We start from the raw sequence: 23,770 nt of genomic DNA, 5'->3' as shown, positions 1-23,770 counted from the left end.
TAGATCTTTCAACGCTGCCTCCTACGGTAGGGGCCGATCTATGTCTCTATTCTATGTAATCTACGGTCCGCGGCGCGCGGTATGAAAAGAAGGTTGAAAGAGGTTAAGTGGCTCGCTGTAAAATAATCTCGCGAACGCAATTTACTTTGGCGAGTAAATCAATCGTAACAAGAATAATGTGTCATACAGTTTGAAGGGATACGATTAATATGCTCTCGTGGATCACGAGGGACGTTTTAATACGGGGTGTCCCCATATTGTTGAAACAATCGCTTCTAAATAAGATTGCAGATCCTGCGTTGAGCCGGACGAGTAAAGTCATTCATACCAGCGGATTTCGATATAAAAATGACAAAAAGAATGAAAAGCCATCAGCTCTTGTCGTTCAGGCCTTTGCGAATGCCGAGAGCAAGGAGAAGGAGGCTTATCTAGACATAATCCGACAATATAAAAACAACAACGATCTTAGACGCGGTCACGTACAGTTTATTCAAGTCGCTCTCAAATATATGGATGATTTTGGAGTGAATCGAGATTTAGCCGTGTATAAAATTCTGTTGGATGTGCTTCCCAAGGGTAAATTTATTCCCACCAACTTTTTCCAAACAATGGTTATGCATTATCCTAAACAGCAGCACGTAGCCGTCGAATTGCTGTGCAAAATGGAGAAAAATTGCGTGATACCAGACGTGGAAATGCAGGACATGCTACTAAATATTTTTGGAAAACACGGTGATCCGCTAAAGAAGTTTTGGAGAATGATGTACTGGATGCCCAAGTTTGCCAACTTAAATCCTTGGCCTTGCCCCAGACCAGTACCCAAGGATCCACGAGTACTTGCAAGATTGGCAATGAGTAAGATTTCTAGCGTAGATGTGCAGACTAAGATCACAGAGTTTAAGACCAAGGACATAGAAGACTCCATCGAGGACACATGGATTATATCTGCCATGAGCAGCTTGCAAGAGAGACTATTGCAAATGCAATCTCCTAACAATCCAATTTTTGTCGAAGGACCATATACAGTTTGGGTTGCGGATCAGTGTATAGATTATTTTGTACTGAGAGGAGAAATCAGAATGAAGAAAAAATATGAAGATATCGATGGTGAGGAATAAATTCCTAATTAAACTGTCCATCGATTAACAATAGACCACAATTTACACGTATAATTTTATATAGAGATTTTGTATTACAATTAAATGTATACAAGTATTCAAGTATCTAACCATAAGCATGACTTTTTAATAGACAAATATTGTACATTTTTTCTTTTTTACAGATGTGTCGGATATTAGAATTCCCTTTTGGGATAAAAAAGAAATAATCCTTGCTCCTACAGTTCATGAGCAAGATGATGGCACATACTTTGCAATGTGTGCTACAGGTACATCTACAAAAGATTCTTTGTTGTCCTGGATACGATGTCTGCAGAAACAAAATCCTATCTTGACTGTAACCCCGATAATGTTTAAAATAGCGTCGTTTTCCAAGGAACATATGTACATTGAGACTGCAAATGACAAGAATGAAATGATGCATTCAAAAGATTAATGTCAAAGGTATGAATAGCTAGACTATTAAAAATTGCATAGTGATGCTAATTAATAGAATTCGGTCATCCACACTACACTGCATTAATGTATTATACATCGAAGGACATTAATACGAACACTTAACGAAATTAATGATATTGTTATTTAACATATAAAGAATCATTATTGTATTAAATAAGAATATCATTATTGGACATTTAAAAAATGTTTATTGTTTTTATATTTAAATAACTTGATGTATAACAGCTTTAATTGTGTACTAGTGTAGTATAGTGTGAGTGACCGATTCACTATAATATAATGAACTGACACATATGTAGATAGCTCTAGTTTGTACATAAAGAAAATATATAGTTGATAATAATTTAAATATCAATAAACTTGTCGAATAATTTAAATTCTTTCAATATCTTTACATGGCTTAAAAAAATATTTGTCATATAAAAAAATTTAATTGTTAATTGACACCAATAGATTATATTAGGGGAACTGGGATATATATAATATAAAATACATGATATACATAGAAAGATATAATTTATTCTGTGCAACCGGGCATTACCTTTGGTGCACTTTTTCAACGATAAAAAGTAAAATTTATATGTTTGCGCGCGCGTGTGTGTGTGTGTATGTGTGGGTGTGGGTGTATGATATATGTACATGTATATGATCGCTGGTCAATTAGGTCATCACATTGATTCGCTGTACTGTCGTTCATTTTCTAGAAATACATTGCGATTAAAAGGTATGTATATATATTTATATATATATATACATATATATAGATACATATATCTGTACATACATTTAATATGTATGTATACACATATCTGTACATATATTTACATATTTGTTTCTGGTATCATGTCTGCAAAATATCTTAGTAATAAATTTCAGTAGTGATCAAAGTGGCATCGTCCATGAAGGATTGCTTTGACGACACTATTTTGACAATACGTTAAGTTTAAGCCGTCCCCCCCTCCCTAAAAAAAGAAAATATATATTTAATCGCGCTAATAATACGTTGCAAGACAAAATACGCAATAGAGAGCAACTCTCTTGCGGACTTATATACAGTTGTGTTTAAACCTATGATATGTTATTATTTAAAGGACTAAATAATACCTGCGCATAAACTTGCGATGTAATTTTTACGTCAAAGAATCTTAAAAAAGAATTTGTCTCAAATTCTAATCTTGCATAAAATAGATCATGTGTGTCATTTCCTAGTTGCATGACGTTTCTACGAGCGAAGACGAGCGCAATCACGAATGTTATAGCACCATTGAATTTTTTATACTTAAAACTATATGAATAGAACGTGACTGTGCTTATAGTACTGTTTGTGCTGCTTCGCTATTATCGTATCAATTATATTTGACGCTTGCAGCGAAAAATATTGGTCTACAGGTATGTCTACAATTTTTCACAACGCAAAGTAGCACCTGCATAAAATACTAAAGATAGGAGACATGCGGTACAACATCACGCGCATTTGTGAATATTTTCTGCGAATATCAATTGCGAATGTATCGCGCTACGCAACGTACAAGAGGTGTTTGTCAGAATCTTAAATGCCATAAATGTCAAATAAAACGCGCAAAGCCGTTTAGGCAAATATACATATTTCGGTAGAGAGCAAACGGGGAAAAGAGCTGGATCAAAAATACATTTTTTTTGTATTTTTTTTTCTACCTATTTGGATTTTAGCTCTGATTTGCATTTTTTCAGTCATGCAAAGTATATACATTTGCACATACATACATATATTCGCGGTTCAATTCGTAAATTATTAACGTCTCATTATGCTTCATTTTTTTTACATCTTTTCATTATAATTATAATGTACAAATACCTTAAAAATATCTAAAAATACTTTCGCGAATAAAGACGACTATCGTTCGACATAATTAATTTTTTAATGATTAAAAACTTTATTAAAAATAATTAAAAACCGATTGTAAAACAAGTTCATAATAACGCTTAAAATCTCCCTGTATCATTCAAGCACCATCTTTGCATCTTGATTGTCTTTACACACGAAAAATTATCAAAAATATAAGAAAAAGCTTAGTGAGTTATGAGAACGTTTGCGTTACGCTTAAATCACACCTATACACACGGTAACGCATCAATTATTAGTTCGATTCATTACGATATTGCATTTACTATTGGATCGCGAATTTATCGCCAGAATAAACTTACAGTATCATGTATAATACGTGTGTAATAAATTTAAGTAATTTCTCTATATTACACTTTGAATTTGCTATGCAGCATTGATAATACAAAACGTTTTAAGTACAAAATGTAAAAGTACAATCGGCCTGATTATGCTATCGTAATTTTTTGCATCGCGAAATCATGATAAATGTGCAATCTCAGAATGAATTTTTAATTAATGTCCCGCTCTGTAACTCAATAACAAATTTTTGATTGCAATTTTTCGATTTTCAGAAAAATTATTTTTACAATAGATTTTTTTATTCCGAGAAGTTTTTGTTGCTTGTTGTAATATATATAGGAACAGAGAGAGAATATATTAAATGCAGAACTATATAAAAACTATATAGATTGCGAAGATGCAATATTTCTTTTTATACGCATGCTACCAATAAAATAGCATCAAAAAATGATTGTAATTGTGTATGCAAGCGCTTAAAAAAGCGTTGAATACAATATCTTCTCATCCTTCGGTATCCTTGATTTGTCTCTTATCAGATAAATGTGTGCGCAATTAGCACGGAATGTAATCGACAAATGTGAACGCAAAACGCAACTAATTTCAATTTAAATCTGCTTCTATTTACAAATGTCGCACAAGTCAAATAAAGCAAACGTCGTGATACACCGCTTTTTCCAAATTTCGTATCTTAGACAGTATTTTATCCGACGTATATGTAAAATTGATTCATCAGTGTCACTAAAATTTACATAGCGCTCTAGCAGATGGAATGTTCAATACTCTTGAAAGACGTGCGAAAAGTGGCCACAAATCATGAAATAAAAGTTAAATAATTTCTGTATACGAAATTATATATAGATGTGAATCAAAGTATTGCTGTATCAATAATAGAGCTAAAAGTAACGTCTTATCTAAGATTGTTTTTTTAAAATAATGTGAAAAAATGTAAAATGTTACGCAACACAAATTATTTTGTGTTATGTATATGCTAGGAAATATTAGCATGATCAAAAAGTCTGCTTTTCTTTCTCTCTTTCTTTTTATGTTTCATTTTTCTAGTAAAAATAATGTATAGAAAAGCAACGAACAAACTTTTTTGATCAATCTAATACATATATATTATACTGTAAGATAATCTCGCGAGGATGGACGACAGGGCAAGACAAAGGAACTTTAACGCTTTCAAGAATATCGTGCAACGGGATCGCGACCTTAAAGTCCGGACCCCGTTCGACGACCCGGTTTAGCTTATTCACATGGAACAACTGAAGCAGGCCGATTCTCGAGTTGATTCTTGAGCTTGTCTCGTATAAACCTTCAGCAGTTGGCAGTGTACTCTGTACGTAATATAGATACATTTAGCAATTTAGTGTAAAGTTTAATTTGGCTCTTAGATAGTTAAGCGCTTCAAATCAAAATACTATCGCGCAGAGGGAATCTTCAAGATGCTATTATTTTATTAACGCCTTCAGAACTTTAATAAGATACATACTCGTTTACTCGTATTAGCTCGATTACCACTAGTATCGTTAAATATAGCTTTTAATTAACTAATACAAATATTTTAGCCAAAAATCTTTAGACAAGTTAATAATGCGATTGTACACACATGCACTGATTGTGAAGGATCAAAATATCGATTACATAATACGTGCGTACTAATAATTGGGATGCTATCGCGTGTTGTTTACTTGCCTGATTTTCACATTAGTGTTGTCGAGCACCTCACCGTCGCAGTTCCATACGCTGAGTCGAGAGTTTGAACGGACTTGGTTCACCTCGTTTTCGAATTGCGGTGTCGGCAGAGCGCGGAATGTGAATTCTCTCGCTCGATAGACTTCGACAAACGGTAGCTCGTACTGCAATAAAGATTAATTTGTAGGCTTTATACATATGTTTAAAAAAATAGAGTATATTACATTGTAACGTAAATAATTTGGATTTGACATTTTAAATAGTGTAATCCTGATATATATTCTAAATTCTGAAGTATTTTATAATTATAATTACACACTGTGTGTTCAAATGTATTATATTACATTACAATTGCAAATTAAAAATAATTTCATATATTATAGTGTAGTTTTTGATATATATATATATATATAATTATTTAATTTTTGTTATATATTATTTAACTGTCTATTTAAATATTGGGCAATTTTGATTGGTTGCCTATAAGTTTTAATCGATTTAGCGACCACAGTCAGTTAGAGAGCCAAGTAAAAGAATTAGCGATTAATTGGTCGAATAAGTGATCCGCGCATACCAGAGTCTTTCGTTTGCTGGACAGTCTGAGTAGTAATCTGATATTGTTTATCAGAGATGTGTGTCGAATTAGAATCACATCTACGCAGCCATCACCTATGTGACAGTGAGGACTAAAGCCCATAGGACTTCTCGAACAGGCGCAAGACACGTTTGCGCCACTGACCATGAAATATTTTCCACTGACTGTCACCCATCCTTCTCGCGAAAAGAAAAGCATATTATATATATATATAAATTTATCCAATTTTTTAATTATTAAATCTATTATACAATATTCAAATTTTACATTTATTAATTTTTTAACACGTACTGGCGATTTCCTCGTCGGGAATGCTATTATGCATGTGTTGCAAACAGCGTGAACAGTTTTTCATACATCTAGTGCTACTGGCAGGATGACACGGATCAGATAATAGCTCGATCTCGCCCTTGTAACCCTTATTTGCTATTAACTTTTTAAATCCTGAAAAAATGTAATTAATTTAATATTATATATTTTATGTTCTCAGAGTGTGTAATATGTTATTATTAATTAATACATATAAAAACAGCACATATTGCACACGCACATATTAGATTATCTACTTTTTCTCATATTTATTAAATTGATATAGATGAATTAATTCATTAATTAAATAATTGATGTGGATTAGACAAATATATTACTTTATAATTCAAATTTGAGATTTGTATAAAAATTTTTCTCTAAATGCTACAAATGAAATAATGGAAATTTGTCAACTTTACCGGACCAATCATATCTGTGGGGTCCCATCCAGCGAAATTTTTCACTATCACGAATTACATCGCCTAGATAACCGTAACTGAGCACGCTGGCGTATAATCTGAGCAAGGTGCGATTGCTGTGGACCGATGAGATGTCTAGACCGATTGAATCACCAAAAATGATGTGTATAGCAGCGGTCTGCACATCGGTAGTACCGTGCAGACTGTAGGCCACCGTATCCGTGCTACCGCTGGGTATAACGCCAACGGGCAAAACAGGGTTGGGCAGTCTCACGTCGGGATCGTTGGGATCGATCTGTTGATCCTTGATTGCTCTCAAAATCAACCCATTGAATACCTCGGCGAATGTGCCGTCACCGCCGATACACACTACTGCCTAAAACGCATCGCAAAACTGATTGAGAATTTGAAAATAGCTTGGATCGATTCAAGATGAAGCAATTTTGCATTTATGCAGTATTTATTTATATTTATCGATTTTATTAAAATTAAAATTTTTAAATTTACGCAATTTTTTAGATTTTGTAATTATAGTAATATAAATAATAAATAGTTATATGCATTTATACAATTAAGTATATAAATTAAGTATAAATTTACTTATACATATATATAACTTGTATACATTAGTCTGGTTTTATATAATATATACAAATATACATTTTTTTACTTGCACTTAGATTTGTGATTTTTGCGAAAATAATAAAACATTGGCCTTGAAAGAACATGACTCACGTGTAAGTCACTCAAATCGGCCGTCAGCAAAATGTCACGAATGTGGCCAGCCCGTTCGGTGATCATCATTTTTGTCTCTATACCAGCGATGGTCATCAGTGGCTGCACATCTTTTTCCCAGATTTTAACGCCTTTCTTTTTACCACCTATAGGATTGATGAACAGCATCACCTTTCGCGGACGATACGTAAGACCTGAAACAATCGGCTATAAATAAAATTCGATTTTTAATTCTTTAAACTCTAGGAGTTTTCATATTTAAATATTAAAATTGTCACAGAACTTTTGATAATAATCTTTAAATTTCGATAAATCGAATTAAAAAAAATTTTTTTAATAAGTTTTTTAATAAGGACTTTTTACAAGATGTGAAATTTCAAGTAGGTATTAGGGCGGATGAATTATTGTTTAATTAATTGATCAAAAAATTTGTTTCTTTTCTACACAAAAACATGCGGGCATGCACTTCCATTTACGTATATGCACATATACACACATATATTTGAATCGATTTTATCTCTTTAACAAAAGGAAATGGGTCGAATAGATTCGAAGGAAAAAACAGACTTTTAATCATGCAAACTGTGTCGATCGATTCCTTCTATGCAAACGTAATGTCGATAATTGAATGGCTTTTTTTACGAAAATGACATTGTAAGCGAGCACGGCAAAACTTCAGATCAATACTGTAACTGTTGGTTCGCGATAAAGGTCGACAAGGGTAGTTTAGTAGAGCGCACCCATCCTGTTTTCTTGGCATTTATTAAAACAAGACCCCCTCACCCTCTCCCTCGTCAATTTTAGAAATTATAGTGTAGTATTGTTTACTAAGAGCGAGACAAGAAATTGCATCTCGCGTAATTTATTTCACCATGCTCTTATTAAGCGAAGTAATAAATCAAACTATTAAAATTTTGAAAAATAACAAAATTAAAGAGCGAATAGAAATTGATAAATAGCGAAAGATAATATATAACAGCAATTTTAATTGGAAATTACATATGGAAAATTAGATGCATATTTATTTATTTGCACATGAACTGATTAATTGGTTAGCTAGACTTTGCTAGATTATGTTTCCGACAGTTAAACATTACTGCGATTAAAAAATAGTCCATAAAAACACAATGACTATAAAAAACAGCTTTTTTACATAAAAATATTTTTTCTATAATCTTTAACATTCTACCACTGAAAAAAAGATGATAAAAAATCTCAAATTTCGTAATTTAGAAATAATATTCAATTCAAAATAATATATTTTGCTTTTGTGACTTAATTTTTTAAATAAATTTTGTAAATCTCAAATCTATATTTTTTAAGATTTATATTTTTAATATTTTCTCTTATATAAACAAGAAACAAATTAATATTAATTTATGCATTACGTTGATTTCTTAGTTTTTGATTGATTGTTTTCCTCATTCAATCGTGTTTTTTGCTTTTACACTTTTTTGAGCAAATAAATAAATGGATGAGAAAATTTCCAGTTATTTACTTACAGCCACGTAATAAAGTTTTTTATCGTTTACGCATGTCGAACAAGTCAGCTTCGAGATATCACTAAAATAATAAAGTTGCAGCCTTGCATTTGCTTTGCCATCGTAAGCAAAGTATTTCTAAATGTTACATATTTTTTTCAACGATTAAAGTCGACCTTTTCTTTTCCTAAAAATAATACTATTGAGCGGTAGTTTTGAATGACGACTAAATTATTTTGATGATAAAAATAAATATTGAAAATTATCCCCTTAGCTCTTCCTTTTTTTCGCCGTCACACTTTGTTCTCTACACTCTACATACATACATACATATACATACTTACACACACATATACATATATATATATATTACAAAATTCAAAGCGACAATTGTAAAGAAATAATTGCACAATTAGCTCACCTAAAAGGTGATTTCGAATGGTTTTCACCCACGAAGCGATTTGTCTGGGATCCGTGTGGCTCATGGTCACGCTGTGGTGTCGCCATTTGTTCTTGGATCCGCGAGCCGCGTAATGCAGAATGAAATTTGTCGGACAAACCGTGGTCGATGAGGTCGGTTGTTTCTCTTTAACTCTCAAACCAGGTATCCAGTCATCGCCGTAGCGCACCGCCAAAACGTCCGTCAAAGGCAGCGTCCATCTGGCTGGAGAAAAGAAGCGAAAAAAGAAAAACAATATTATTATCATAGAAATTTTATAAATAAAAAGAAGGCTCGTCTTAAAACTATCGTTTTGTCTACTGTGTCTGCTAGATTGAAAAGATATATGTGTAATATATGGGTATGTGTATATTTTGGTATTCTATTTTTCCTTAATCGTGACATTAAAATTATTTAGGTATATAAATTAATTAGGTAAATGATCTTTAAAATATGCAAAATATATTTTTAAAAAACGTTATATACGTTTAACGAATATGTATATCCAGCACACACTTATAGTCAATTGTCAGATAAGTATCTCGTTAAGGTCCGATAAAACAATTGATTCAATTCAATATTTGATAATTATGTATTTGACTTGTCAATAACACTTTATAATTTTTGCATTAATTTTTACATATTAATAATTATGATTTACTATTGGAAAAATGCTTGAACTAATTATAAGAGAGAGATTTTATACACTTTTATTATTATTATTATACATTATCATATTTTACTGTATGTGCGCAATATACAATATTATATTATATATTTCTACTATATTAAGAAGACTAACTCTAAGTAAAGCGTGCAATATGCGCTTTGTAAGTGAATGGAGAGAAAATGAAAGAGACCGGACTTTCGATATATGTGCGTGTATATATATGTTATCTATGTATGTATGTATATGTGTACGTACGTATATATGTGGGTATTATGTTGCGCAATATTTCTAGTTACGTATAGAGTGCAGGTGTATGCGCTTGCATCTCATTGTCAAGATGCAAGAACAAAGCAAATCAAGTTACATTTTTGAAGGAGGAATCTCTCGAGTCAGCAGGTTTATTGTTTTTTTCGTAAGAATCCAAATAAGTAAAACTACAAATTGCTCGTATATAAAATTCTCATTTTATGTCTACAAATTGGATCATTTAATTTTTTAATATTTTGCAAAACTTAATCGACATTAACATAAATTTTCCAAAACACAAATGGAAATTTTATTATCATTCGTAGTTGACAAAAAAAGAGTAAGGTTGTTATTTGAGCTTTGAGAGAAAATAGATGATAAACAAATTTATTTCCGTTTGACGCATTTTTCTTACATTTTTTAACATGTAAAAACAATATTGCAGGATATATTTTCTTATCTTACTCTTTATAGCTCTCCTTGTTGTCGATAAATTGCGCGGTATTGTTAGAAATCAGCTTTTATCTCATGCTTATCATTTGCCAAGGTAATGTTTCTCTCGACGAATATAGGTAAGCGTTACGTGCAATGATTTATCAGTCACAATTTAGGACAATTTTTCTCGGCGCAAGTAGAGAAACTTTAATAGCGTTGCATTAACTAAGCATCATTATAGCATTATATATTATTCGGAATTATTAAACATCATTTTTTAAGAAGCGGGCAAATCAAAGAGATATGGTATCCACTTATGAAACTGATTAAACATTATCAACTGATTAAACATTATATTATTAATATAAAAAATTTCGCACAAAACTTTTTTTATAATAAGAAGGATAAAAATACAGAAAAAAAATTTAGGAAACGAATATATAGACACAAATTTTTATGCTTTGTATATTATATCTTATACTTTTTCATGTTTTTGCATATATTATCACAGACATTTTACAAATAATATTATCTAATTGTATGTATATGTATGTGTACATGTATACGTAAGATGCTAATTGTAAGTAATTTTGTTTTTTATTATAATTAATTTAATTTAAAAAATATATTTCTAGAAAAATTCTAAACTCTAAATATAATATGATATATAAACAGTAAAAATTTTTATAAGATAATCATATCAGAGCGAAGATTTGGAGCGACGCACATGCGAAAATGTGTATACGTATACATGCATCACGCAGTACACGTGCGAAATATATTTTTAGTTGGTAATTTGATTTCTCGCCGTTTTATTACAGAGATTCGTACGAGTCGTAACTTTGAAAACAATATCGAACACGCGATTGCTATGCCTATCACATGCCTAACGAGCAGTTGTTGTTGAAGATCGATTCGTTGACGTATGCATCGTGTATCGCGATCGACCTTATATGAGACAGCATTTATTGTCTCCTCATACTTCCTCATACTAAGAATCAATGCCGAGCATAATTCTTGATAAATCTCTTTAATAATAATAATAATAAGTTAATTGTTTTGTAAAACTGGCACGATATATAATAGTTAACGTTTTAATAATAATAATAATTAATTGCTGAATTTATAATAATTAATATAACATGTGATATTAACGTGGATTGATGGAAAATTATGAAAGATAATAGGTACCACGTTTAACGTGAGCAATTCGGTAACAATTGATTGTTGTAATTTTCACCGAGTTAAAACGCCCATTCTGCACAAGCTGTTTACAAAAACTCAATCGCCACGATTCAGTTTTTATCAGAAATAAAAAGCAAACAAACGAGACAGACCAGGAGAAAGAGAAAACAATCGTGAAAACGAGAAATTCTCGCGCTTCCTGTGCACAAGAAATATAGACAGAACTTGCATAACCATGCGTTTCGTGCTGAAATCGCGTCTCATTTGCGTGTACATTTATGTGTTTACATTAATGTTTATACCTCGAAACGTTAAGAAGCGTTTCGTGCAGACATATGCACAAGCAGCTCTCCTCGACAATAGCACAAAGATGACGTAGAAAAAAAAGATATGAATTTTAAGGTGGCAGGTACAAATTAGTTACATGACTCTGTCCGAGTAATTTTTTTTTTGCATAATTGAAACAATTTACCGATCGACACACTTTGTTAGTGCGTTTCTTTACGTAAGTTGAAGCTATACGCGTACGCGGGTGTACCTATGTGTGTTGTGTGTATGTACATGTAGTAATTTTTTACAACAGCAATTTTTACTATAAAAACTACTCAATCAGAACGAGAATAGTAATTGGAAAAATGAACATTTTTGCGAAAGTTTTCAAAAAAATAAAATGTACGCCGTATAGGTCGCAAATAGATGCGGTGATATCCCATATATGGCTATGCTAAAGAAAGCTATGCTTTCTCGCTCGCAGGCAGGTTTCTCCTAACCAGAGTAATATATACCATTGCAAGAAATATCAATATTATACGATTGCTAAACGACGAGAAGTGAAAGACTGCAGCTGCAACCACATGCACTTTGCGCGCGCGACGACATTCCAAGACGGGTGTTATTAAAGTGTCGAGTCGCGTTATCGGTGACGCGAAATTAGCGATACTATTTTCATCGATGGTTTATCTCCCACGAATCTTTCGACTCTCATAATACGCAAGCACGACATTGTCTTATAAACCTTTATGTTCGAGACAAAGACCATGAGAAATGTTAATAGAATAATCAACCTGGAATAATGATACGACGTCATTTCGCGCGCGTATACGCTTTATGTATGTGCATTATACACATATATGTGTGCATGATATAAATTAACTAGCTTTTATTGTTTATTTTATATTTTTTGTTTAATTACTTTGCTAATGCAAAAAGTAAAGAAATGTTAAAATGTCGGATATTTATTCTTTGTGAGGAGTTGCTTGTGTATTTCTTCGCGTGTCTGCACGAAACGCTTCTTAGCGTTGCAGAGTTGTAGACGGTTGTTGTTTAATGCTATGTGCCAACGAATCACAAGGACTTTATTGCTTGGTGAGACCGAGGAGAGACGAGGAAACGAAGGAAAAAGAGCTAAAGAATAAAATTGTAAAAATTTGCATAAAATAAAATATATCGTAATACCATCCACCCATGCCAGGAAAAAGAGAGATTATCGCTACATTAATATTCATAGCGCGCGAACGAGCACGAGTACGCGTTCGCATAAGGAAATGGAACAATATGCAAATCGTATTCAAGGACGAGAATGAGTATCGACATGTGTTCTTGTCTACGTGAGTCGATCGCCAAAAACTTGTTAATATATTCATTAAATCATTGGCTGCGTTCAGCAAAAAGAAACAGCTTTACAACTATTATAAAATTCGTGAATCTAATTGGTGCATGCTCTTAGATTCAGCTAAGATTAAGAGTGTACACTATTCAGATTCACGAATTTTACAATAGTTTCAAAGCTGCTTTTCCTCTGCTGAACATAGCCAATCTTACCTCATGTTTCGTAGCTATGAATTATAAAGTAAATCTACAAGCGAGACATCACACATAAGTAAAGATTTTGATTATAAGAAAACATCATTTAATTACATATTATTTCGTTTTTATGCATAATTAAAGAAGAATTTTGTGCGAATGTAATATGTGCATACGCGCGCAATAAACGCTGACCAGCGTTTCTATAAAAATTTGAAGATACAAAATTTGTATTTAAAATAAGTATATAGTATATATAAGTTTCTCAAATGTATATAATTAATTCAATCAAGTTCTTGGAAAAATGGAATAAATTAATGCAGCACTTAAAATTTCGATTGATAATTCTTCATTCTTGGCATATTCAGAAGTGGGATTGGGGATCAGATAAGCAATCAGATAAGTACAATTTTGACAAATGATTTAAAGAAGAAAATTCTTTTTAATCCTTCAACAATCTTTTAGTTAATATTTTTTTCTTCGTAATTGCTTTTTTGAATCATTTTGAGCTTTTTTACTGCGTTTGAGCCCTTTTAGAGTATTTAATATCCAAATGTATTAATTACGCGATAGTTAACAAAAAAAAGAAAAAGAGCATGATGATATACTTATATGTATATACGCTGCTGGCGCAACAAATAGCATAATAAGTAGCACTATACCGCAAAAGATGCTGTACCAATGGCAGGTCAAGGTCAAATACAATCGACATACAGCTTTTACCGTGCATCACACATTTAACCATCGTCGCATACCGATCCACCTTGCGAGAATTGCTTGAATTGTATTAATAATAAGCGCTCATTAGTCTTAAGAGCAATTGGCCGAAAGAGAGAGAGAGAGAGAGAGAGAGAGAGAGAGAGAGATGCATCCATACGCAAAACTCACATTTGAAACAATTATTAACTTTAATTATTAATCTGTATTTTCATGTTTATCTAATCTATTCTGCTTGATTTGATTTTGACAAGTAGTGTGTGAGATTTTATTTCGCGCGCGATCTCATCTTATGTGCAAACTTGGTCTCCAAAGCAAAATTTTAAAAATATCTATCCAAAAACTTTTGTATACCAATTTTATACAAACACCTATTACAATTATAGCGCTTATCAAATTATCAACTTGCACCAGCACCTGTTACGTCAAAAACTCACTATAATTTTAAAAAGAATCAATTATAACCCTGGAATTAAATATTTGTTTCTTTTCTGCAAAAAAAAATACGCACATTGCTTTTAATTAAATAATAATCTAATTTGATGTCCATTTATCTTTAAAGTATAAGACTCGAATCGATCATTTTAAAAGTTTGTCAAGGCAAAAAAGAGAACGCGCATATTGTTGAAAAAAATTATTTATCTCCCTCTTTCTCTCTCTCTCTCTCTCTCTCTCTCTTCTATCATTTTTTACCTATCTGCATATACAATAGTATAATCATGTGTTACGTCATCATTAATTCCGATTCTAAAGTAAACTAACTAATTCTTAAATTAAATATTCCATTTCCTATAAAAGAATATTATTGTACATATGCAAATCATTTTGATGAATAATATATTTAATGTTGATTCTATGATAAAACTACAATACAAACTAATTAATTTTTAAATAAAGTAAAAATCTAATGTTCTAAAAATAATGTATTTATTGGTGTTAATTCCAATTCTTATACGAGTTAATTAATTTTGAAATTAAATCAATGTTTAAAAACATTAAAAACAAAAGGAATATATATACTCTTAATTAATAGAATAATAAGTTTATTAACTGGGACATTTATTCTTGAACAAACTTAATTTGTAACAAATGGATTCTTTAATTACATCAAGAATTAAAATCAACTCCATGTTAAAAAATATATAGCCTTCATATTTAATATTCAATATTGTTGCTACAAAGAAATGTACGCTAACAATTCAATTAATCTATTCATCTTTGAGAAAAATTTGCTCCGAGAGAAATTTTGCTATTGGGAAATATATAAAATTGAATCCATATTAATTAAAATACAACCTTGATCCAATTCCTTTCGCGCGATTACCTTCGCAATACCTCACTCCTGAAAGGCAATCAACACGAATATCCTTCGTCTATAAATTTTCAATAAAACTTCTCGGTAAAAATTTTCCTGCGCATCAAGAGGAGCACAAATCTCGCTTACTGTAAGGCGGCCGTTCGGTTTCCCAGATGAGTGTACCGCGATGTAGGTACACGCGACATCGTTTCTTTTTTACAACGAAGGTGTTGAGTAGCACCGATTTTGAGGTACGGTCGTCAGCAGACGCACCGGGAATATCCTGCATCATGTTGAGGCCACTTCATCGACAGGAAGGAATGATGACAATGTTTCACTAAGAATGACGATTCCACCGAGACGTCATCACGATGATGACGCTAATTCATTCGCTACGATGTGCTAGCGAAATTATCGTCGCGAATATCGGCCAAAATATGTGGGCTCTTTCGCGGCTGTCTCGCGCCGATCGATCACATACAATTGCTATTCGCTACGCGTTCGATCCATTCCGATCGGACGCGCGAGCGAGACTGAACTGAGGACTAGTGAGGACTGTGGATTAAACCACCCCGCTCCCCGCTCTTTAGCTGCCTACGACCATACGACATACGACCACTATATGATGACGCGACGCGAGACAAGACGAGTAGAAACGAGACGAGACGAAACAAGGTGAGACGAGACGAGGCGGGACGAGATGAGACGAAACGAGACAAGATGAGAAGACGAGTGCGAACGTACGCGTGCTCGGTACGCGTGCCCTTGGCAAATATATTTCTTCATTTTGTGAGATTTTTTAATGCTAATCGGTCTCCTTCTTACTAACGTCATATGACATTTTCGAGTGTTAGAAGCGAGCAAGTTTTTTTTTGCGAAATAATCATTTTTAATTTAAAATATAATATCTCATCGATGCCAGTCATCATTTTTAATAGTATACTTATATCATTGATGACGAATAATTTTTAATCGCTAGTTATCTAATCACTATTTTTCATTAAAAATCTGTAAAACTTTATGTATAGTCATAATTTACTTTTCATTTAGTTGTTTTTAAAATAGCAAACATGCACGCTGTTTTATTCCTTCAAATCTATATATATATATATTTTATATTGAAATTATCAAATGTTATCAACAGTCGAAAATCGAAATAACTACTTTATCGATGTTACTATAAATACTACCAATAGTCAAAATTCTAAAATGATATTATTTTATTGATGTTAATAAATCTATATAGGTGTCTCGTCAATAGTAAAACTATAACAATATATAAGTAAAACCACCGACGAGGTAACATAGTACCTCATCAGTGGTAAAACCAAGAGTCAAAATCTCAACCTGATAACACACACACACACACACACACACACACACACACACACACACATATATATATATTTATAAGATAATCAATATATATACATATATATTATAAAGTAGTAATCAAAATCATATAATCACATTTTTTTTCTATTCCTTTAAATATATAACAACATTTTATGTAACCTCTATACTTATTTATTATATTAAAAAAAAGATATTTATATTGTAAAAAAAGTTATCCATATTTTAAAATTCCACTTGATAGTATATATAGTTTGGCGCATTTTTTACAGTGCAGTTGATTTAAACATAATATGCAAATATATTAATATATGATTCACAAACTTTTATGATACGTATATTATTGATATAGTCATTAATTATTCTTTATCAAACAGCTCTGATCTTTCTGATTTTATATTAACTTACTTGTCTCTATTTTTATAATAACTTTTTTAATTCTCGGTAATCTTATTTAAATTGAAGCGTGCCGCGAATAATTATTTATTATTTGACGAAACTACATGTCGCACGCATCAACGACACTATACACAATATATATTGACGCATATATCTATATACATATATATAAATAAATCTATAATATTTTTTCCATTAAATATATTAATGTAATAATTTTTTCCAAAAGATTTCCATGCTCAAAATATGTTAATTTTAAAAAATTAAAAAGATTCTTATTTATAATATTTATCAAAAGGCTAATTATATCAAGACATTACAAAAACATTCCATGCAAAAATTCGAAACAAGATCATTTTATATAGGAACTTGTAAGGAGCGGACTGTTTCTACGATTTGCGCGGGAAACTTTTTGTGAAAGGGAGACGAGATCAGTCAGCGACAAGACGATTATTTGGCCGTATTTTGCGTGTCTAGCAGCACTTGACATATATGACAAGTATTAATATGATTATCTTTACAATAATTTTTATTTTATTGTAGTTTTATATATTCGGCATATATATACATGCATGTTTGTACACACATTATTACACACATTGATTATATATATACAAACATAATGATGTTTTGTGCGAAATAAAAGTGATTCACGTGAGTTAGGATTAAATATGAACAAATATGCGGATTAAATATGAACATCCGCGATGACAAGCGGCAAAAAAGGCTTGCCATTCCTACATCGATACAAATATATAAACAGCATTTGCAAGAAAATCTGAAATTTGTAGGGCGAATGTGTATATTCTCTATATTATACGATTATTTCAATGCTTCGATTAAATCAGTGAAACGACTCTTTAAAAAATGATATATTGCGCGCATCGCAAAGACAAGTAAAATTCATTTTAAAAAATAGGACATTTACTTTTCTTTAAAACTCTAAATTAACGATAAGAATTAGATCGATTCAATAAGTGTTTTATTCATCCTCTTTAAAGTTAGGGTAATCATGTAACGACATTTATTCGTGCAGAGAGCATGTCGTAAAAAAACACTTACTTGCAAAAAAGTGAAATACGTATAGAGTATAGCGTAGATGTACAGCACGACACACGCACTACGCTCCTGCGAAACGACACGAGACACGACGCGGGCAAAGGCTCGTACGCGTGCGCGCGTTCGAAAGTAGCCAATCAGAGAGCGCGGTCGGCACCGTGGCGGTGGCACAATGGGGCCTCGCTCGCGCCCTCGCTACCGCGTTGTCCGCGTTGGCGCGTCCATTTTGTCGACGCGCACGGTCCCGGTAAGTCGACGCCGGTGCTGAACAGTATAATTCCCATTTGCTGCGAGTTCGCGCGCGGGAGATCTCAGTGGCTGTCCTTTGGCGGTCTTGTTATTATAATTCGATCGCAGGTCCGTGTTGTTCCAGAATAAGCGTGAGAACACCCGGAACGATAAGGAGCGGCGCACGGGAAGCGAGAAAACGCGCATTCTCTCGTCCGGCATTATTGTGGATCTGGCATTGGCAAAACTCGGTGCGACTGACGGAAACGGCAAAGGCGTAAAAACGACTGGATTCTTTCCGCCGATCTGATCTCTCTGGCGAATCGCTTAGGCAAGATGGCGGAACTGCAGGGCACCCCGGGGGCACAGGACGCCCTGGCTGTGGCGCAGCTCGAGCTCGAGGGGAATCCGAATGCCTTGGCGCTGCGTAGACCGTTCGATCCGGTGGCGCATGATCTCGATGCATCCTTCCGTCTGACGCGTTTCGCCGATCTAAAAGGATGAGGGTGTAAAGTCCCTCAGGAGATTCTTGGGAAGCTCCTTGAGGGACTACAGGCCGATGACGCGTCCGCACAGGATCATGAGCATGCCCACTTTATGCACATGGCGATTCCCCGTATCGGTGAGTGAGCCCCCTGTTGCGGCGCGCTTGTGACCCGACATCTTTCATCGTCTATACTTCTATATTTTGTTTTCTTTCTCTCTTTCGCAACAATTATTTTTTCAATACAATCCCTTTTTCAGATTTTAACATTGTTGAAAGGACAATGAGTTAATTATGTTTTCATTATATTTCTTTATTATCCTACGAAAAATTATTTATACAACTTTTTTTATCTCTTGTTTTCTTCAAATTTAATTTTATCCGGGGTCCAACACGCAAGATGCAGTCCTGCTGTAATATGGCAGTTTTATCCTCCCGCCTAATTTTTCCACGATTCCGGAAATGGCAATATTTTCAATCTCGATAAATTTATTTTTGCAAAATCGAGACATAGGTAAAATTTTTGTAACAATAAATAAGACTTTTGTATTAATATATTGGAATATTATTTATTCTTTTAAATTTTAAATGCAAAATTTTTATGAATTTTTATATATATAGTGTTTCTATATAAAACATTTTGCAATAAATTTTTTAAACACATGCACACTATATTTTTTCTTATTGTAGTCTTATTATATGTGTATATATAATAAACATGTTTAATTATTTTAATTACAATTATATATATATATTTGTTAAAGAAACAATAAATAATGATAAAATATATTGTTTATATAATAATAATTGGATTTTTTTTTAATTTATAACAAAGATATAATTTTTTACTTAATATTTAAATTATATGTTTTTCAATTGTTTGATGCAAAACGATAATTTAACGAACGCTTATAATATTATTTCAGGCATTGGCATGGATTCCTCTGTAACACCAGTACGACATGGCGGGCTAAGTCTGGTGCAAACCACAGATTTCTTTTATCCGCTAGTCGACGATCCTTATATGATGGGTAAGAAAGAAGACAACAAGCCAAAGAGATAAAGTATCGTTAAACCAACAAATTCTGATATGCTGAGTATATTTTTTCTTTATTATCATGAGATATTTTTCAGGTAAAATCGCTTGCGCAAATGTCCTCAGTGATTTATATGCGATGGGTGTCACGGACTGCGACAACATGCTGATGCTATTGGGAGTTAGCACAAAAATGACGGAGAAAGAGCGTGACGTTGTTGTGCCATTGATTATGAGAGGATTCAAGGATTCTGCTTTAGAAGCAGGTACTACAGTGACTGGTGGTCAGACGGTTGTTAATCCTTGGTGTACTATAGGTGGTGTTGCTACTACTGTTTGCCAACCAAATGAATATATCGTGTATGTAGTTAATTCTTTAATTAATTAATTATGATTAACCAGTATTACTAGATTTGATTTCAAATAAGTTTATTCTTTTATTTAGACCAGATAATGCTGTTGTGGGAGATGTTCTGGTCTTAACAAAGCCTCTCGGTACGCAAGTCGCCGTCAATGCACATCAATGGCTTGATCAGCCTGACCGTTGGAATAGAATCAAGCTTGTGGTTAGTGAGGAGGATGTGAGGAAAGGTTATCAACGTGCAATGGATAGTATGGCCAGGTTGAATAGGACAGGTATATGCATAATATATATATTATGTAATGTGCATTAATGTAAAAGTTTTATTTTATATACAGAATATCCCAAAAATTCATATATATAGTATATATTACTGACTTAACGTTGCCTTCGATTTTTCTGAAAGAATAATTGGAAGATATTGAGAGAAATTTATCGATTATCACTATTTTATAATTTTTAACGTTTTGTAAGCTTTAAATTAAAATTCCATTTAAATTTACTTTTGTATAAAATTTATTGAAAATTGATTTTATTTTAAAAGAAATTCTTGATAATTTGCTTCTCCCCCCTCTTACCTTGCTCTTTTTATAAACCTACAAATTATATATTATCTTTCCTGCTCCAATACAGTAGAGTATCTTATACTCGAGAGATACTCTAAAGAATGGCAGGTAAAGAAACGGAGGTTGTTTTATGACTAAATAAATGTTAATTATTATTTAGTTTATGTATTCCTCCTACAATTGCAAAGTTGTTATATTGATTATTTATTTCATTAGCTGAAGTTTATTTCATGAAAGGTGAAAATTTTTTTGCATCATTTTTATTAAGGAAAAGATTTTCAATTGATAATTTTCTTTAATAATTATCGAAAAATGCTTGAATAAAATTAACCAATAAAATCCTTCTTTTATATTAATTGAAATTAAATGTGTATATTTTATCGATTTTTTTAGCTGCTAGATTGATGCACAAATATAATGCGCATGGAGCCACAGACGTTACTGGCTTTGGCCTTTTAGGACATGCTCAGAATCTAGCTAAACATCAAAAGAATGAAGTTTCCTTTGTTATCCATAATCTGCCTGTTATCTCCAAAATGGCAGCAGTGGCAAAGGCATGCGGCAATATGTTCCAGCTGTTGCAGGGCCATTCAGCTGAGACAAGTGGCGGTTTGCTTATCTGCCTTCCTCGAGAGCAGGTTTGTAAATCATTTCTAATTAATTATCAAAGCTATTTCTCGAGTAGCTTATTGTTATTAAGATAGAATTCTAGTAGTTTAGTAAGATAAGAGCGTTCACATTCGCGTTTAATATTTTTTTCGCTTATGTGCCTACATTATGGACTTTAACTTATATGCCTAAATCATAAGGCCAAAGAATAGCTTTTCTACGGTGTGATACAGTAAATCAGTTTATTGATAAAAATATCTGCAGACGATGGTGTAAAAAAGGTGGTAAAGAAATGGTAGTTTTATGATTATTCATCACAACTAATGTAGATGTTGGTCTGTCTCTGTCTTTTTCTCGCCTCTCGGTTTTTTCTATTATTCACTTATATGGTACATTTATTTAGATAAATCCAATTTTAAGAAAATTGTATATATAAATTTAATTTTGTCAATTGACGAATAAGTTTAAGGTACATTGAACATTAACGATATGTGTAAACAATGCAATTTTATAGGCTGCAGCATATTGTAAAGATATCGAGAAGCAGGAAGGCTATCAGGCGTGGATTATTGGCATTGTGGAAAAGGGACTTCGCACGGCTAGAATAATCGATAAGCCGCGAGTGATCGAAGTTCCTGCTAAAGAGAAGGACGGCGAGCTTTGGTAAAAAAAGTAATGATATACTAATAGTAATAAAAAAGCCCAGAGAGACATTTATATGCCTCCTCGATTACACCTATGTTTATATACTTGGAAAGTAGCACGCATTCAACGAGCGCTTTTATATATATGTACCTTATGTATGAAAAGAATTATTTTAGTATCTACACTGATAAAAAGAAATTACATTTTTTAATCACTATTAACGTTCTGATTATCAAATCACGAAAAGTAAAAACTAATCTATTACATTACATAAATTGTTTAACGATTAATTCATTGCATGGCTTATGTGGAATAACTTTTTGTGATTTAATAATCGATTAATAGCAACATTGCGATACCATGTCAATATTTTTTTCAAAGTAGACTTTTTATTCGTATTATACAAAAAGGTATACTATTTTTTTTCTCTTTTTTTTTGTTTTCTTTCCGTATATTTTTTACTCTATTTAAAACCAATTGCAAGTTTAAAGATTTTGTTCAAAATATGTAAAAACCGAAAATATGTTTAATATTTGTAAGATTAAATTAAAGTAATGCATTTTAAGTTCTTAGATTAAGAAGCTTCAAAAATTGCACCCGAATAAATACAACAATGAATATGCTGAAGTTGCGCTCGCGGTGTTATGATGTTTGAAAAAGATATCGAGACTATCGCTGATGATTAATAGCAATCTATAAAGTATATTTTACAAGTTACAAAAACTGACAAAACTTATAAATTTGAGTAGTATACATTATCGGAGCAAACTCTGAACAATTGTAAATTAATTCTAACAAATACGGTGATTAAAACAAAATACTGTCGCATAAGTAGTGTATACACAGTGACAGACTTACAATATCCAATTGGTGATTCAATATTTGAATGGAATACAAACACAAATATGGAGTCCAAAAGAATAAAGGCCTTCTAATTGTCTCTCATATACATACGCTTTGAATAATTCTCAAAAAAAAATGTTAAGCACAGGTCCTAATGTTGTATTACTTTTTCAATACTTTTTAAATAAAAAAACTACTTTGTCAATAAAATTAACCCAATAATTTCGCTAGATCCTGCAAAAATAAAATTTAATTTTTAATAACTTAATGACTGAAAAAATCTTTGAAAAATACTTAGAATAAGTATAAATAAAATTGTCAAAAGAGCTCAGGCACAGATATTAGATGCAACAAAATTGTTAAAAATTTCTTATATTTAAATATACATTTTTCTTTATACTTATTTTGAACGTTCTTTTT

The 23,770-nt window shown here is 32.3% G+C and overlaps 3 protein-coding genes across 5 annotated transcripts; 2 read left to right on the top strand and 1 right to left on the bottom strand.

The window, feature by feature from the left end:
• The first annotated feature begins 49 nt into the window (after positions 1–49).
• Positions 50–2,938, top strand: ECSIT (evolutionarily conserved signaling intermediate in Toll pathway, mitochondrial). The gene is made up of 2 exons (XM_029308828.2): positions 50–1,107; positions 1,283–2,938. The coding sequence occupies exons 1-2, from the start codon at positions 210–212 to the stop codon at positions 1,552–1,554; spliced, it is 1,170 nt and encodes a 389-aa protein (XP_029164661.1). The 5' UTR covers positions 50–209; the 3' UTR covers positions 1,555–2,938.
• Cerk (Ceramide kinase) lies at positions 2,077–16,324 on the bottom strand. 2 transcript variants are annotated; one of them, XM_085480441.1, is made up of 8 exons: positions 15,915–16,324; positions 9,397–9,639; positions 7,495–7,688; positions 6,760–7,135; positions 6,323–6,475; positions 6,011–6,210; positions 5,437–5,600; positions 2,077–5,078 (listed from the first exon to the last, which is right to left on the bottom strand). In XM_085480441.1, exons 1-8 carry the CDS (start codon positions 16,057–16,059, stop codon positions 4,994–4,996), a joined length of 1,560 nt encoding a protein of 519 aa, XP_085336567.1. In that variant the 5' UTR covers positions 16,060–16,324; the 3' UTR covers positions 2,077–4,993. The 2 variants fall into 2 exon arrangements, with proteins under 2 accessions (XP_085336567.1, XP_029164659.2); XM_029308826.2 differs by having other exon boundaries at positions 6,011–6,207; positions 15,915–16,323.
• A 2,453-nt stretch (positions 16,325–18,777) lies between these two features.
• On the top strand, positions 18,778–23,560 carry Sps1 (inactive selenide, water dikinase). Of its 2 annotated transcripts, XM_029308791.1 has the most exons (7): positions 18,778–18,825; positions 18,952–19,428; positions 20,217–20,321; positions 20,425–20,686; positions 20,772–20,962; positions 21,647–21,891; positions 22,377–23,560. In XM_029308791.1, the coding sequence occupies exons 2-7, from the start codon at positions 19,143–19,145 to the stop codon at positions 22,527–22,529; spliced, it is 1,242 nt and encodes a 413-aa protein (XP_029164624.1). In that variant the 5' UTR covers positions 18,778–18,825; positions 18,952–19,142; the 3' UTR covers positions 22,530–23,560. The 2 variants fall into 2 exon arrangements, with proteins under 2 accessions (XP_029164624.1, XP_029164623.1); XM_029308790.1 differs by lacking the exon at positions 18,778–18,825 and having other exon boundaries at positions 18,832–19,428.
• Positions 23,561–23,770: the final 210 nt, after the last annotated feature.

The sequence above is a fragment of the Nylanderia fulva genome, unplaced genomic scaffold, assembly GCF_048542155.1.
Source record: "Nylanderia fulva isolate GAGA-0341 unplaced genomic scaffold, ASM4854215v1 Scaffold15, whole genome shotgun sequence".
NCBI classification, from domain to species: Eukaryota; Metazoa; Arthropoda; class Insecta; order Hymenoptera; family Formicidae; genus Nylanderia; species Nylanderia fulva.
The sequence above is the reverse complement of the archived record's forward strand: the minus strand, read 5'-3'. Positions and strand labels throughout refer to the sequence as shown.

Coding starts and splice junctions, on each gene's coding strand:
- ECSIT (XM_029308828.2), top strand. CDS start 210: ATGCTCTCGTGGATCACGAGGGACGTTTTAATACGGGGTGTCCCCATA. Junction 1,108..1,282: donor AAAATATGAAGATATCGATG/GTGAGGAATAAA, acceptor TCTTTTTTACAG/ATGTGTCGGATATTAGAATT.
- Cerk (XM_085480441.1), bottom strand. CDS start 16,059: ATGATGCAGGATATTCCCGGTGCGTCTGCTGACGACCGTACCTCAAAA. Junction 9,640..15,914: donor AACCGAACGGCCGCCTTACA/GTAAGCGAGATT, acceptor TCTTTTCTCCAG/CCAGATGGACGCTGCCTTTG. Junction 5,079..5,436: donor AACACTAATGTGAAAATCAG/GCAAGTAAACAA, acceptor TATTACGTACAG/AGTACACTGCCAACTGCTGA.